The sequence below is a fragment of the Mesoplodon bidens genome (assembly GCF_964165515.1).
Source record: "Mesoplodon bidens genome assembly, chromosome: 11".
Lineage (NCBI taxonomy): Eukaryota > Metazoa > Chordata > Mammalia > Artiodactyla > Ziphiidae > Mesoplodon > Mesoplodon bidens.
This window is the reverse complement of record NC_138167.1, coordinates 28,948,486-28,966,202: the sequence shown is the minus strand read 5'-3', so window position 1 is coordinate 28,966,202 and position 17,717 is coordinate 28,948,486. Positions and strand designations below refer to the sequence as shown.

At 35.5% G+C, this 17,717-nt stretch overlaps 1 protein-coding gene across 2 annotated transcripts in view; it reads left to right on the top strand.

Moving 5' to 3' along the window:
- Positions 1-17,717, top strand: part of TBC1D15 (TBC1 domain family member 15) — a 69,733-nt gene that overhangs the window by 12,593 nt on the left and 39,423 nt on the right. For both annotated transcript variants that reach the window (XM_081248851.1, XM_081248852.1), the window contains exons 2-4: positions 9,299-9,397; positions 9,862-9,936; positions 14,012-14,150. In XM_081248851.1, coding sequence (XP_081104977.1) covers positions 9,299-9,397; positions 9,862-9,936; positions 14,012-14,150 — 313 coding nt within the window. The remainder of the gene's footprint in view (positions 1-9,298; positions 9,398-9,861; positions 9,937-14,011; positions 14,151-17,717) is intronic.

The following is a 17,717-nucleotide window of genomic DNA, read 5'->3' as shown; positions in this document are numbered from 1 at the left end:
GTGTAATTTATTTTGCCTGAAAGACTTACTTTAATGTTTTTTGTAGTGTAGGTCTGATAGTAATGAATTTTTTTAGATTTTGTATGTCTAAAAAGGTCTGTATTTTACCTTCTTCTTTGAATGTATTTTCTCTGGGTATAGAATTGTAGGTGAACAGTATTTTTCTTTTGTTTTGTTTTCATTACTTTAAAGATGTTGCTCCAAAGAGGAAGGAGGAAACTTTGGGAGGTGATGGATATGTTTGTGGCTTGATGGTGATAGTTTCATGAGTGTGTACTTACTCTCAACTTATCAAGTTATATATATTAAATATGTATAGCTTCTTATATGTCAATCATACCTCAATAAATTAGAAAAGTATTGCTCCATTGTTTTCAGCCTCCATTGTTTCTAAAAAGGAATCTGCTGTTATCATTATATTTAATGTTTATTCCTCTGGCTGATTTTCAGATTTTCTGTGTATTACTGATTTTGCATAATTTGATTACAACGTGCCTGTATCTAGTTTTCTTTGTGATTCTTGCTTTCATTTTGGAGTTCATTGGTTCATTGGTGTTTATATCTATGGGTTTATAGTATTAATCAAATTTGGAAAAACTTCTGCAATTATTTTTTCAAAAATGATTTTTTTTTCTGTTTCTTTTTTCCATCAACTGTTTCAGGTACTTCAGTTATACATATACTAGACCACTTGAAATTTCCTTGCAGCTCATTTGATGCTTTGTTAAATTTTTTCTCAGTCCCTTCCCCCTCCTTTTTGTATTTTGTTTTATATAGTTTTTATTGCTGTAACTTCAAGTTCATTATTCCTCTGCAATGTCCAATCTGTCATTATCCAATTCAATGTATATTTCATCTCAGACATTGTAGTTTTCATCTCTGGAAGTTCAATTTGGATCTTTTTTATGTTTTTGATGTCTTCTCTTAGCAAGTTCTAACTTTTCTCTAGTGTCCTGAACATATGGAATTCAGTTATAGTAATGTTTTAATGTCTTTCTCTATTAATTTTATTATTTGTGTCATTTTGGGTCATATTTAATTGGGTGATTTCCCTCCTCATTATGAGTCATATTTTTCTGATTGTTAGCATGTCTGTTAGGTTTTTTTTTGTTTTTGTTTTTAAGCCAGATGTCAGATATTGTAAATTTTATCTTTTTAGGTGCTAGATATTTCTGTATTCCTATAAAATGTTCTTGAGTTTTATCCTATAAGGCACTTATGTGGAAACAATTTGATACTTTTGGGTCTTGCTTTTAAACTTTGTTAGATGGGATCAACACATCATTCATTTATTTATTTATTTATTTATTTATTTATGTATGTTTTGATTGGCATATAGTTGATTTAAAAACTTCTATTAGTTTCTGGTGTACAGCAAAGTAATTCAGTTAATGTGTATATATATATGTATATATATATGTATATGTACTTTTTCTTTTTCACATTCATTTCCATTATGGTTTGTTACAAGATATTGAATATAGTTCCCTGTGCTCTGCAGTAGGACCTTGTTTATCAGCACAGCATTTGATGTGAAGCTAATTTTGCCCCACTGCTGAGGTAAGACAATTCTGAGTACTCTACCTAGTGCTCTGTGAATTATGAGGTTTCCCACACTGATGGGAACAGCTCTGTGTGAGCTGCAGATTGTTTCTTCTAATAATTTCAGGTGGTTTTCCTCTGGCCTTAAGTAGTTTACTGACGCACGTGCATTGATCAGTACTCTGCTGAATACTCGGGGATGTCTGCAGATCTCTTGAGTTCTATCTGTGTACTTTTCTCTGTCTGGTACTCTGTCTTGGCCTTGCCCAGTTCCCAGCTCTGTGTCCTCAACTCAGGGAGACCACTGGGCATCTTCTGGGTTTTCTCTCCTTTGTCACAGCAGGGAACTCTCTCAAGACAATAAGCTAGGGCAATAGTATGACTTACCTCATTTGTTTACTTTCACTCAGCAGTCACCTTCCTTCATTACCTGATGAAAACCATTGTTTGGCCTTTTTTTTTTCCTTGCGGGAGGGTAAATCCAGTCTCTTGTTAATCCATCTTGGCTGGAAGCGTTAGCTGTTACAGAGTTTTTTTCTGCTCTCTCTCTCTCTCTTTTTTTTTTTTTCCCTTGGCCCCACTGCGCTGTGCTGGATCTTAGTTCCCTGACTAGGGATCAAACCTGTGTTCCCTGCAGTGGAAGCACAGAGTCTTAACCACTGGACCGCCAGGGAAGTCCCTTTTCCTCTGTTTTTGGTGGGATTCTTGGCTGGAAGTGTAAGCTGTTACAGGGTTTTTTTCCTCTCCAATTTTGGTGGGATTCATACCTATCTCTTCTGTATGCATCTTTTATTTCCCCCTCCCTTCAAGATCAGGCTGAATGTTTTACCTTATTCCAAATTTGTTTCCTTTGTTGTTACAAACTTTGAGATGTTTTTTTTTCTTCCAGAGTTTTTTTTTTTTTCCTTCGGTACGCGGGCCTCTCACTGCTGCGGCCTCTCCCGTTGCGGAGCACAGGCTCCGGACGCGCAGGCTCAGCGGCCATGGCTCCCGGGCCTAGACGCTCCACAGCATATGGGTTCTTCCCGGACCAGGGCACGAACCCTTGTCCCCTGCATCGGCAGGCGGACTCTCAACCACTGCGCCACCAGGGAAGCCCGTCTTCCAGAGTTTTTGTTAATAAATATTTCTTTCTTGTTGGTCTGTATTCTCTTCTTTACCTTCTGAGAGGTGACATAGTTAGCAAGACATTCAAGAATTTTATGAAATGCTAAGTATTTAGAGAATTCCAATAGATATTTGGGTAGCTGAAGGTAGTCATCACATTTATAGAATGGGTTATACCAGTTTGTAATTTATATTAAAGTTTCTTTTTTCCCTGTTCCATTGGTAGTCTCTACAACAATAGCATTCCTTCCCCTGTCCCTGCCACCACCCCGCCCCCCACCAATTTTTTTTGGGGGGAGCGGCAGAGACACTTAGTAATAGTTGTGCTTTTCCCTCAAATCTTCTACTTGATCTATCCTTCTTCTCTTTCTTCTCCTCAAGACCTGTCCTTCCATTGTTGAATTCATGTCATGATTTGCATCTGACAGTATCCCTCTGTTATCTTTGAGATATGGTTTAAATTCTGTTTAAGACTTCACATTTTGTGTTTATCACCAGTAATTTTTGGCATTTTGGTTGTGAAACAAAACTTATATACAGAAAATCACACTCACATAACTTAATGACTCATAAGGCAAACGTCCTTGTAACCACCATGGTGGTCAAGAAATAGACTTTTGCAGGTACCCCTCTTCCCCTAAGTAACTACTACCCAACTTTTATAGTACTTACTTTCTTACATTCCTTTATTAGTATTAGCATTTTTTTTAAACACTGCTATCCTGTTTTTTTTTTTTTTTTGTCCTCCTTCTCTGTCCTCCACTTAGTATTACTAGGTACTTCTTCCAGTTTTGTTTTTCTCAGTCAGTTGCACCTTTGTCTTTCATGGTATTTGATATCTTATTTTTCCTTGAATCACGTTTGAATTTAAATTCCTTGTATCAAACACAGTACTTTTTGATTTCAAAAGATTGGACATACAGGAATCATCAAAAAAAATAAACCAAACAAAAAGCACACCAAACCACCCAAATCCTGATTTTTGACAACAGCTGTATGTCATGTTGTGTACAGTTTTCATACTGAGCTTTCTCTGCCATATGAACGGGAAGATAAAATGAAAACACATTTTTGTTTCCATTAGAGATATACTCCAGATATGTTTTTGCCATGTAATTTGTTCCCTTGTAAAGTATCACAAATTAATAAGTTGTTAGGGTTGGAGAATTTGACATAGACTTTTAGTAATATCTTGGGTATATATGCTAGAGAATTGTTTAGACTGTTTTATTTTTACAGTTAGTGCCTTTGTATCCCTAAAGTAACAATCATGGGAAGTCTTTACTGCCTATACATTGTCTTGCTATTTGGGATGTTTGGTGCTGATAACTCACAGAATCTGGATTGTTCGCAAAAGGAGTCTCAAACAAGTTGTACATCTCTAGTAGTGCAGACTTTCATTTCAGTCTTTTTCTTCTCATAGCTTTCCATTTGCCAACTTCCTGACATTAGTTTTTATTGCCCTTGACCCCCTTGGAATATAATTTTTTTCTTGTCTGTCTTTCTGACTTACATATTATTTTCCTGTTATGCCTATGAACTCTTCGTCTCCCCTCAAATCTTAGGTAGTGGAAAGAAAGAGGCATTACTGATGCCCTTTCTTTGCTTCCTGTAGCACAGAGGACCTACTCATGTAGCTAATTGGTGACTGCTTTAGATTGGAATCTGAGCACATAGGATACTGGAACAATGTTGTCAGTTCCACATATGCGAAGCCTTAAGTTGATGGCCTTTTACATTATGTACTGTTTGGACAAATAAAACTTATCAGAGCAGACCTGAGTCTGAACCCCAAAGTAATGGGAGAACCTTGATCAAATCACTTAACTTCTTTGCATTTTTTCCCTCAATTAAAAGTGGGAATGATATCACATATCTAATTGAGTTTTGAGGATCAAATGTGATAATGTAGAAATGCTTTGTAGAGTAATGCATTATAGAAATATTACATGGCCAGTAATAGCATTTGAACCTTTCTTTTTATTTTGCATTAGAGATTATGAACAAAACCAGAGTAAGGAAATTGGAAGCCTGTTTTACTGAAAGTATTATCATAGATGAAATTCCTGATATCATAATTGTTCCCTGTAGCAAAATAATTTTTCATTTCAAACAAGCTTGGAGATAGCTTTTCAAGTATTAATCGTTACCATTGATAAATGTAAGAAGCAGAATGTCCTATGGAAGAATGATACTCCTTAGGAATCAATTCACTGTAGAGTTAGTTTAATGAAGAAATATTATCTTCATGCTATTGTTATAAGATCAAATTTTTTTTTTTTTTTTTTTTTTTGGCCTGTGGGAATAAGGATCGAACCCGGGCCCTGGTGGTGAAAGTGTGGAGTCCTAACCACTGGATTGCCAAGGAATTCCCTGAGATCAATTTTTTTTTTTTTTGCGGTACGCGGGCCTCTCACTGTTGTGGCCTCTCCCATTGCAGAGCACAGGCTCCGGACGCGCAGGCTCAGGGGCCATGGCTCATGGGCCTAGCCGCTCTGTGGCATGTGGGATCTTCCCGGACCAGGGCACGAACCCGTGTCCCCTGCATCGGCAGGCGGATTCTCAACCACTGCGCCACCAGGGAAGCCCCTGAGATCAAATTTTTAATTGGACTTATGTTTCTATATTTTGAGCTGTTTCAAGTAGTTGATACAATTGTACTTTATTATATACATGTATCCACAGACTGTGGTGATGAACATATATATGCTATGAATAAAAAATAAGTAAAATCATTCCCTGTAGTATTAAAATGAATTATTCAAACCAAGATGCTATAAAAGGGACTAAGCTTTTTCTGTGGAATGTTTAGGAGTTCAGATGGGGGAGAAATTAAGGATTTTTGTTGAAAGGCCAAATTGTTAAATAGTTAGCTGCTGTATTGATTTATAAATTAAAGCCACTTAAAAATTGTTTTTAGGGAATTCCCTGGTGGTCCAGTGGTTAGGACGACTCGCTCTCACCGCTGAGGGCCTGGGTTCAGTCCCCGGTTGGGGAACTGAGATCCTGCAAGCTGCGTGGTGCAGCCTAAAAAAAAAAATTGTTTTTAGTCCTTGAAGCAGCATTATTTTGTACATCTAAGCAATTTCAGAAACCACTTTCCTCTAGGGAAGCCATGTAGAATTTTTCTGGTAGTTTTTGAGACAGTTGAGACTTAATGGGTGAAGATGCCAGGAAATATGAAATCCATTCCTTCCTTTGATGTAAAGTCACTGAACAGGTCTGTGTCTCTGTATTTTTCTGTAAAATGGACGTAGAGGTAATGAGATCTATTCTGACTCATTCAGTTTGGCTGTGAGGATTTAATGAGATCAGAGTGCTTTGAAAACAAAGTACTATTCAGTTAAAACTTATTATTATCTTATATTTGAAATGAATTATGTACTAATACAGCTAGTGTGTGTGTGTGTGTGTGTGTGTGTGTGTGTGTACCTGTGCGCCTTTAAGTCTTACAAGACTTCATAAGGTTTAGTAGCACATGAAGGTAAATTTACAGATTTTATTCCTTCTGCAGAATTAATTTGTATTGAGCATGTAATATCTCAAGTGTGTAATATTGTAAGAGCATGTAATATCACACTCTTCAAATCAAAAAGCTGAACATGACCGCTTTCTAAGGACAGTACAAGTCTGGGTTTGGGATTGTGAAATTTTGGCCATGTAATTTGTCCCTCAAAAAGTGCTAAAAAGTTAAGAACACAGAACGTGAGATGAGTGCAGTTTTGACTTTTTGTGAGGTACCTCGTACTTTAATACTTTTAAAGATATTTTCCCACCTAAATTACTTCAGAAACTCAACTTTTTCTTAAATGAAAAAGAGAATAAGGCAACACTTCACTAACATATGTATGGGGAAGGAAGAGCTGCTTCATGTGCTTCAGTTACGTGAAGTGTTTCATTTCCTTTAGGGTTCATTTATTTCATAAAGGCTCTGGAATCTCTTTAGTATTAATAGTACCACAGAATCTTAGATTGTACTGTTAATGATACCAAGCTTTTCTTGGCAAATGAGTGTCCCTTTTTCAGCTATAGAGCTCTTGATTGTTCTGATAGCTGAGTATTAGGTGAAAATATGCTAAAGTGAATTTTCTGGATATCTTTTGTCAAAGAAGCTTGAGATTTTAAGGGATTTTTTTCCCCATAGCCTTTTCATACTTCTGTTTTGTGGCCCCTGTTTTATACATGGATAAACGAAAGTCCAGGGCTTCCCTGGTGGCACAGTGGTTGAGAGTCCGCCTGCCGATGCAGGGGACACGGGTTCGTGCCCCGGTCAGGGAAGATCCCACATACCACGGAGCGGCTGGGCCCGCGAGCCATGGCCGCTGAGCCTGCGCGTCTGGAGCCTGTGCCCTGCAATGGGAGAGGCCACAACAGTGAGAGGCCCGCGTATCGGGGAAAAAAAAAAAAAAAGAAAGTCCAGAAAGGTTATAGTTTATACTTCTGGAATTCCCTCTTTTTACTTTACTCATTAAAATTAATTTTTAATTACTGAAGTAATATATAACTATATATTTGTACTTCGAAATTTTCAAATAAGTTCAGCATTAACATAGAAAGTTACAGTTCCTCTTTCAACCTTTCCCCATCCCATTATCTTTTTCAGAATTAGCCTTTGTTAACATTAAAGTGTGTCCTTCCAGAGCTTGTTCTCTGGATTTTACACAGATATAGAGAAACTTTTAAAAGTATAAGTGTCATCATATTATGTATAATTGGAAGGTTTTTCCATGTATGTCTGTCTGTTTAATCTACCTCTTAACTTCTGAATAGTATTCTCCATAGAATGAATATTGCAGAATATATTTTATAATTTTCCTCTTTGTGGTCATTTAGATTCATACCTTCCTTTTCCTCCTTTCCTACTCTACCACCCACCATGTTATAAATAATACTGTTGTGAATATTCTTATGCATATCTTTGTGCATATGAGTGAATAAATCTGATTTTTCATTTCTATACAAACAGTATAGAATTGTTTCTCACCACTCCCCAACTCATACTGTCCCCAGTCTTTGCCTTCTGCTTAATGCTAGTCTTGTGTTTAACAACTATTGCATTGAAGGCCATCTTAGGTTTTTGAGATCAGAACTTCTCTAGTGATCTTGATTACTGGAAGGACTCTTTCTTGACATGATGTAAGTCTATATCACAAGTGGTTAACATAACAGGAGAGGCAGTAAAAGTAATGTGGGAGCTTTGTAGTGCAGTGGCTAAGAGAACAGTTCTCTGGTGTCAGACTGCCTGGGTTTCAAACTCCACACCATCCCTTACCATTTGTATCATCAACCTTAGGCAAGTTATTTAACTTCTCTTTCAGTTTTCTTGTTCACACAGATGGGCTCCTCATCCTAATGATGTAGTTATAATGATATAGTTATAGAACCTATGGTCTTGGGTTATTGTAAGGATTAAGCTATAACGTGGAATTCTTAGTGCATAAGTGTTCCACAAATGTCAACTGGGGGGCGATAGTGATGGCCTGTGCTGCTTGTCCTGCGTTCTTGGTCCCCATGCTATTCTGAATAGAGATGTGATTGTATTAATAAAAGGTTTACATAAATAGAAAGTACACTGTATTCCAAACTTATGTCAAAATTACATAAGTTTGTAATGTCTGGAAGTGACTATTTTATTTCCCTTTTACTTATTTTCATAATGAAAAAAATTTTTTAATAGTTTGAAATTGGTCCCAGGAGTAGAATCTTTTTTTTAAATGTTTATTATATATGTTACAAATATTTCTTCCCCATTTGTTCCTTATATATATATATATATTTGTTGTTGTTATTATTGTTGTTGTTTAATCCCTTGACCACGCCGCACAGCATGTGGGATCCTAGTTCCCCAACTAGGGATTGAACCTGTGCCCCCTGTGTTGGCAGCGTGGAGTCTTAACCACTGGACCACCAGGAGAGCCCCCTAGAATCTTAATATATAACATGATGCCTTTAGAGCATAAGGCTTAACTTTATAAACGTTTCAGTTTACTCAGGAATTTACTTAAGTCTCCCCTGTATTCCCATAGGACATTGTTCAGGGACCATGTCTTAGTCATATTCTTACACCTACAGTCTTACATGCTTTTACATATAGAAGCACTCAGGGTTTGTGAGCTTGAACTAGTTTAAACTAGTTTTTCCAAGAAGTCCTCATCATTACTTTTTAATATTCCCATCTTATTTTCAATGCCAGTGAGCTACAAAAGCACACCAAAATAGACTTACGTGCTGTTATGAAATAGTTAGAAATCATTAGTTTTTCATTATATTTCATCTGTTCTTATTTTTGGATATTTTCAGTTTGAACCCAATACTTTGCTTAATGTTTGTTAAAAATATATGTTAAGTGGAATTTGCATATATGGTCACATAACAATTAGCCTGACATCTTTGTTTAAGGAGAAGATCAAGATCATGATTATCACTAAACCAAAAAACTTGCATGCATAACAAAGCAAATTTACTTCTAGTTTACCTTTGTTTGAAGTGCTTTTAAGTCTGAATAGTATTTTTAAGATAATACATTTTTATATGAAATAACCAGAAGCTTGGTTCAGGCATTATAGGAAAACATCTCTTAATTTTTTTTAAAACGTTGAAATAGTATTGAATAAAAATGGTGTGATTAATCTTATTTTTGCCATTCCAGATTATATATGAACAGGAAGGGGTGTATATTCATTCATCTTTTGGAAAGACCAGTGACCAAGACAGCTTGATTTCAGGAATATTACGTGTTTTAGAAAAGGTATGTTTCTAGTAAATGACTTTATTTAATAATTGTTTATGTTTAAATAAAAAATAATTTGTATTTAATAATTGTTTAAATAATTTAATAATTAATAATTGGGACATTATCAGCAGGCTTGAATTTCACATGTAAGATAATTATGTAATTGAGCAGTGGTTGTAAATTTAACTTGGAAGTGATGCTAGAAGTAAAATACTTTAGATAAGCCAGTAAAATGGTGTGGAATATTTTAAAACTTATGTAGAAGTTACAGTAATATAATTTTTTTATAATGAAAGGCAGAGTTTAAAAATCTATACATTGTTGTCAAATAGTGGTTTACATATGATATTCCATATTTAACGTGCTGATAAATTTAAGGGGTTAAAAATTTCATTTTCAGTTCAGGGAATTAAGTATAGGTGACTAAAAATATAAGATATTGCTGAATAGTAAATATGGTTAATAATTTCTTTCTCTAGGATGCTGAAGTAATAGTGGACTGGAGACCATTGGATGATGCATTGGATTCTTCTAGTATTCTGTATGCTGGAAAGGTATTTAAGAAAAAAATGTATGACTGAAGGAATGCCATTTTTTTAAAATAAAAGCTTTATTGAGATATAATTCATATACCGTAAAATTCACTCTTCTAAAGTATATAATTCAGTGTTTTTAGTATATTTACAGAGTTGTGCAACCATGTGACTGGCTTCTTTCACTTAGCATGATGTTTTCAAGGTTCATCCATGTTATAGCACCTGTCAGTACTTTGTTTCTTTCCTTTTTTTCTGAATAATATTGCACTTATGGATATGTACCACATTTTGTTTATTCATTCATCGGTTGATGGACATTTGGGTTGTTTTCATTTTTAGGCTTATGTAAATAATGCTGCTGTGAACGTTCATATTCAGGTTTCTGTGTGGATAAATTTTTCCTTGAAAACCCAGGAATGGAATAGTTGGATTAACTTATGTTTGACGTTTGTATCATGTGTTGACATCTCACTATGGAAGGTAGAGATTTAGCTCTATCTTTTCTCTAATTCACCTTGAAACTATGGCCCAGTTGTCCACATTTCTTCTCAAAATATTTAATCACATAGATGATCTTCCAGTGTCATCATCTTAGAGACTTTTCTTCCAGAGCCTTCTTACAAGTTCCTTCTGAACTGGTTGCTCTTTTGGCTTGCTGTGCAGCAATTATCCTGGGGATTCTTTGTGCCTCTTTCCCATATTTTAATCCCCATTTCCTGTATCCTCTGCTATCTTATATTTTGGTTTACTCCCTAGTTTTGGTGCACCTTCAGTGCTTCCTGAGAAAAAGGGTGTATGAGAGCAAAAACATTTCTGTTTTCAGACTTTTCTATCCTTATTCTGAATTGATAGCTGGCTGGCATAGAATTACACTTTGAAAATAAATTTCCCCTCGTAGTTTTGAAAGTTACTGTCTCAGGTTTGACTAATTTCCTTTATTGATGTTAAGTCTGCTGCATTCTAATTCCTGATCCTTGCTATGTTTTTTTTCCTCTTTAGAAGCTTTTAGAATTGCCTTTTTGTTTCTAGTGTTCTGGATGTTCTGGAAATGTTGTGCTCTTGTGGTCTTTTTTTATCCACTGTGTTGGGTGCTTGATAGGCTTTTTTTTAACGTGAAAACTTGTGTCCTTTAGTTTTTAGGAAATATTCTTGAATTATTTTAGTGATGATTTCTTCTTCGTCTCCATTTTCTATTTTCTTTCTTTCTGGAACTCTACATGCTTTGGACTGGTCCTGTAATATTTTAATACTTTACTATTTTTTAATTCTTTGTGTATGTGTATATTATTTTCTAGGAAATTTCTTCAGTTTTATCTTCCAGTTCTTCTATTGCCTTTTTCATTTTTGCTGTTTTTTAGATTTCTAATACATTTTGTTATGTGTCCCCTTTCCCCCCTTTTAAAAAATAGCATCCTGTTTTTCATGGATGTACTATTCTTCCTTATTTCTGAGGAGTTGAAGGATAGTTTTTTAGATGTTTTCATCTCTGTATATAGTCCACCTCCTCTAACTGACTTTTTTTTTCGTATTTCATTTGGACTTTATCTTTTATGTAAATACTTGCCTTTGACATTTGGTGATCTTTGTATTGTGGTGCTCATATTTAACAGCAAATACAAAAAACTGATTATACTCTCTCTATGTATGGGTAGGTTTGTTAATAGTTGGGACTCAGGGTGACTTGGCTAGGCTGTTTCCTTGGGGAATCCCCGATATTGAAACCTGGGTCTTTTTTTGTGGACTAGTCATTTGTCAGAGAAGAATCTACAGATTCCTGCCTGGAGAGGGAAAGCTGGATTCCACTGTTCTGGGAACTGAGTGGAGGAAGAGAGCTGGGAGTCTTGCCAACTTATAATATAGATGAACTTTCAGTTAATTCTCCTGTTTTCAGTGTATTATCTCTTTGCTCAGTGTCCCTGGTTTCTCCTAATCCGCAGATAATCTGTTTTACCTTTTCCAATGAATAAACCTTCAGTCTTCTAGACTCTTGTTAGTAGTCCTGTTTTCAGCTTAACCTTTATCCTAGTTTCCAGAAGTACCTGATTTACTAGTTCCAAGCCTTTGTGTGGCGTGGGGTTCTGTAAATGCTGCTTTGCTTTCCCTGCTATTGATGGGAAAGTTGGTAGTGATGGTGGTAAGGGTTGGTTTTTTTTTTTTTTTTTTTTTTTGCGGTACGCAGGCCTCTCACTGTTGTGGCCTCTCCCGTTGCGGAGCACAGGCTCCGGAGGCACAGGCTCAGTGGCCATGGCTCACGGGCTCAGCCGCTCTGCGGCATGTGGGGTCCTCCCAGACCGGGGCATGAACCCGTGTCCCCCGCATCGGCAGGCAGACTCTCAGCCACTGAGCCACCAGGGAAGCCCGGGTTGCATTTTTTTAAATTGGGCAAACGAGGAGGGCTCCCTGAGAAATAACATCAGAGGAAGGACTCAGAGGAAAAAACACTCCACTTTATAATTTCATTCATTCAGTTTTTCCCCCTATTCTTCAGTCTGTTTCTATTTCTTATTAATTTCTTTTGTTTATAATATATTCCTTTTCCTATAAATCTTCGTTTTTCCATTTTTAAAAAGAATTACACTAGCAATATATGAATACATTCTTGTTGTAAAAATTCAAATAATAGAAAGTTGAAGTCCTCCTTGACTAGAACCCTGTCCCTAATCTGTCCCTGTTTAATGTATATCTTTCCAGACTTTTATCAGTACACATTTCCTATCATATCTATCTATCTATCCATCCATCCATCCATCCATTCATCCCTGGTTTTCTCTAGTGTGTTTCTAATTACATATGTTCCATGTAGTTGTTATACTGCATACATTGTTTCTTAACTTCGTTTTATTTACTATTACATATTGAACATATATACACATGAACAGATATCAGTCTTTAAACTTCTGCCTAGTATTTTATTGACTACCCTCTAGTTTATTTACTTATTCCTTCATTGATGGATGATAAGATATATTCAGCTTTTCACTTTTACAAACAATTCTGTGATGAAAATTCTTGTATCTGCCTCTTTGTATACATATGTGAGTATTTCTCTAAAGCAGATGAGAAGAGAGTTATTGTGGTGAAACACATGCATATTTTGAATTTTAATAACTATGACTCAATTGTACATTTGAGTCAGTACTAATTAGCACTGTCATCAACAGTGTGAGATACAGCATTTCCTCACACTGTCTTCCATATTTTTATTTTTTAATTGAATGGGCCAGAAAAATTTAAATTCATCTTTACTTGCTTTTCTTGGGTTGTTTCTGAAGTTGGACATCTTCCTTTGTTTGTCACTTCATATTTCTTTGATTTGCTTGTTCATACCATTTCCTTATTTTTCTCTTTTGATGTTTGTTGATTTCTCAGTAAATTGGTAGGAGTTGTTTTTATATTCTGGATGTTTTTCTGTCATCTTCCATATGTTTTGGAAACATTTTCACACAGTTTTGCTTATCTTTAACTTATGTGTGGTATCTTTTGTTGAATAGAAGTTAAACTTTTTGATTTAGTCAGATTATTAACATAGCATTTTAGACTTTTGGTTTTATTCTCTTTTAAAATAGAAAGTTCTTTAGAACTGAACATGTAGGTATGGTATTTGTAGCTTTTAGCTAATTTTGATTAAGAGACATGTGCAACCAATAGTGGTTTAAATAAGTAACCACCATTGGGTATGTTCCTCAAATAACCAGAAACCTGGAGGTTTGGAGCTATTTGCAGTGTTTGTCTTTATGATCATAAGGTGGCTATTATGTTTTTAGGCAGCATAGCTGCATCAAAAGCAGGAAATAGAGAAAAAGGGATGAAGCTTTTATTAGGGGAAGCAAAAGCATTTCCAAGGCCCTACTGTTGACTTATGCTTATATTTCATTGGCAACCCTAACTGCAGGAGAATCTGGACAAGGTTTTCTTGTCTTTTTGGTCAGCTGAGCAAGGGAGAAAAGGATAGGAAATAGTGTTTGGCTTTCCCACCAGTGATATCTGCCACAGCCTACAAACTTAATTTATATAGAAGCTGAGAAGACATTATTGATTGAAATGAAGTTCTACTCTTAGTCCCTAAATATTTTATATGTTATAATTATTTTAGGACTCCAGTTCAGTCGTGGAATGGACCCAGGCCCCAAAAGAAAGAGTTCATCGAGGATTGGAACATCTGAACAGTTACGAAGCAGAGTGGGACATGGTTAATACAATTTCATTTAAAAAGAAACCACATACCAGTGGAGGTATGAATTAAATCGTTTGAAATCTTAAACTGATTTGCTACTATGTAATATAAACAAAAGTGCACAGAAAATTCTTTAATGTTTCTTAGAAGAAGGATGAGTTGGTGCTTTGATTAATATGTATAATTCCCATTTTATTTATATTCCTTTTTCATCTTTTTGTTGCTTTGTTGGCTGTGACCTCATAAAAAGGCTTTAAAAATATTTGTTCTGTTTTGTAGTTATTAATGGCAGAAAATAGAAGCACTTAAAAAAATTGCTTTGGCTATCTCTCATGCACATTTTTCTTAATCCAGTAGAATAAAAATAAAAAAATCATGTTATTTCATCCTAAAGCACCAGGGGGAGATGAAGTATACCACTAAACCATGCCGTTCTAATTTCAGTGTTTACTGGTATCTTCACAGCTCATTGCAACTCCCCTTTGTATGTGTTCTGCGACTGTTCTCCTTTATATGTACATTAAATTTATGTTTGCTGTGTGGTGACTATCTACATGTAGATAACAAAAAAGAGCCAACCTAGCAATCTGATAGAACACGTGTACTACCCCAGATATGATCTAGCTAGCCCACCTGTGATGTGGCCAGCCTATTTGCGATCTCTTTAAAAAATATTAAACACTGTATAGAGTTAAAATTTTTTTTCTATTGATTTCTTTGTGTTTTATAACTAATAGGATATTTTATCTTTCAGTGATTTTGATCTCAGTTTAGGATTTATCCGCATTTACCAGATTCAAAAAGTCTAGCCTAAATTGACTAGAATATGTATTGCTACGTTTATATAGCATTGTTACTAAGTAAAATTGATTTTCATGTGTAGCCTGGGGAATCATTCTCATACAGTAGTTATACTTTGTACTGTATCATTTCTTGGGAACAGTGGCAATTAAGAAATAGTAAGTCACAGACTTTGGATAACAGTCAGCTCGTGCATATATGTGTTTTTTTTGCTGTTTTGCATTCCCATTCTAGGGAAGGTTCTTAATGAGAACAATGCAAAAATGTTAAGAGGAAGGATAACCACAGGATTTTAGTATTTTAGCATGTGAGGGATTTTTTTTTTTTTTTTTTTTTTTGCCATATGCGGGCCTCTCACTGTTGTGGCCTCTCCCGCTGCGGAGCACAGGCTCCGGACGCACAGGCTCAGTGGCCATGGCTCACGGGCCCAGCCGCTCTGCGGCATGTGGGATCCTCCCGGACCGGGGCACGAACCCGTGTCCCCTGCATCAGCAGGCGGACTCTCAACCACTGCGCCACCAGGGAAGCCCAGTGAGGGATTTTTAACTTCTCTAGACTGGATCTTCAGGATTGGTTTATGTGAATTGCTATTTTTTGTTTGCCTAATATTGTTAAATCCTTGAAAATGAAAAAGGTTACAGAAATGAGCAAAAGGAGTGAGTTTTCAAAATTTCATAAAAGAAGCATTACATGTTTGAGAAAAGCATAATCTGACAATAAAAGTCTTTTTAGATTAATGGTTTTTAGCTGGCTGCACATTGAAATCACATGAGGAAGTTAGGCTTTTGAAAAAAGTACCAGTGCCTGGATTTCATCCAGCAAATTAAATCATACTCTGGAAATGGAGCCTGGGCATCCCTATTTTTCTGTATTTTTCAAAAGCTCTCCTGGTTATTTTAGTGTACAGAGTTGAGAACCTCTGTGTAGCTGCATAGCTTAGCAAAAAACCCACAGATCTAAATACTGCTTATGTATCTTGGCATTGCATTATGCCTTGTAAAGAGCCTTTATTTAGTAATTATTAAAAGTTAAGGACACATTTCTTTTTCTTTCTTTTCTCCACTGTTTAAAAAATTTTATGATAGCAGTAAGAAACACATTGCACAGTATGGCCCAGTGTGCATACACATGCACATATTTAACACAACAAGGAGTTAATGAAGTACATTTACTCTGTTTCATCTCATCCCATTCCATCCCATCTTATCCTAGACTGTCTACTTCATCCAATCATATTTCATCAAAACTCCTTAAAGAAGACATCTTCTAAGCTTGATGTTTCAGAATTTAAATTTCTGCCATAACTTTTTACATTTTTGAAAAGCATTTTTTCAAATAAAATTTTTATTTATTATTATAAACTTCACATTTTTAAACTTTTTACCTTTTTTGTGATTCACAGAGCAAAATGGGGACAAACCTTTAAAAAATTGACTATTGAAGACCTTTTAAACTTTATATTTCTTAAATATACTGCTAAGTCCTTTTTTTTATATATTAGATCAGATGTTTTGAAAATATATCTTCCCGGAACAGCAGACTGCCGTGATGTTCTGTAAACCCATTCAGATAAAATGTCATGTCCTTGCTGTTAATTCTGTTCAAGACACATGTAGACTTACTGAATTGTTTTGTTTACTTTTTTTGTTTTTACTTTTTTGCTGTTGTGGCCATTTTTCCCACGTCAGTTGGAGTTATTTTTTACATATATTGGGTAACACAGTAAGTTCATCAGAACTAATTAGCTTTATTTACCTTTCCTTAAGGAGAAAGAAGGAAATTTTGAGTTAACTGTTGGATTCTGTTAAGTTTTCCTTTGTAACAATTTCTAGTTCTGGTTAGCTATTATTGGTAGACCAAATTGCAGATTACTTTTCTGTTGACTTGGTTAGTAGATTATTCATTTATTTAACACATCTTTGACTACCTACTATGTGCTAGTCACTCTTCTAGGCACTGGGGATATAGCTGTGAACAGAATTAAGTTCTTGTTCTCATGAAACTTATACTCTAGAAAAGGGACTTTTGGGATTGACTTGTAATGTTTGTGTCATTGTTTATCAGAGCTTTAAGTAGGAAATGTGTGAGGAATTTTCTTTTGTATTTAATATGTTACATGTCTCTTTCATTAACAAGGGAAAAATCTGTGTAAATTTTTTACATTTGAATATGCACAAACTTCTGATATGCCTGCATATATTATTTAATATTCTTCATATGAATTTCTTGCATTACTTTGATTAAATACTTTTTGTGGAATTTAAGATAAAAAAATTGTATCTGGTTTTTCATTGCTGTTTTGCTGTGAAAATATTTTTGGTCTTTGCAGATAATCTAGTAGTATGTATCCTTTCTAGGTAGTCCAGGTGCATTCACACTTAAGTGATTCATAAAATGTTGGAATTCTAGAATTGTTCTCACTTTGATATTAGCTTGTAATGGTGTTATGAGCTCTATATTATAAATTGCAGTGAAACATGATGTGTTGTAAAGTGAGCACGTGGTACTTAATCTGGTACCAGCCTTAGATATGAGTTCACCATCTGAACCGGTGTGGAAGTAGGCAGGGCACTGCATAGATAAGTTACTTAGCCTTTCTGGACTTTGTTTCAAATGATAACTTGTTAGTGTCCATGAAAGAGTAATGGTGTCTGCATTCCTTGCAGTTAGAGGTTTCTGTAAACTGTAGGTTTCTGTGTCAGTTTAGGAGATTTTGTTGGAGGAGGTGATGGAGCTGTAGTGTTCTGACTATATAGGAAGGTGACATACATGCAGGTCAGTACTGACTGATATACCCTTTGAGTAAGTTCTATAAGCAGATATT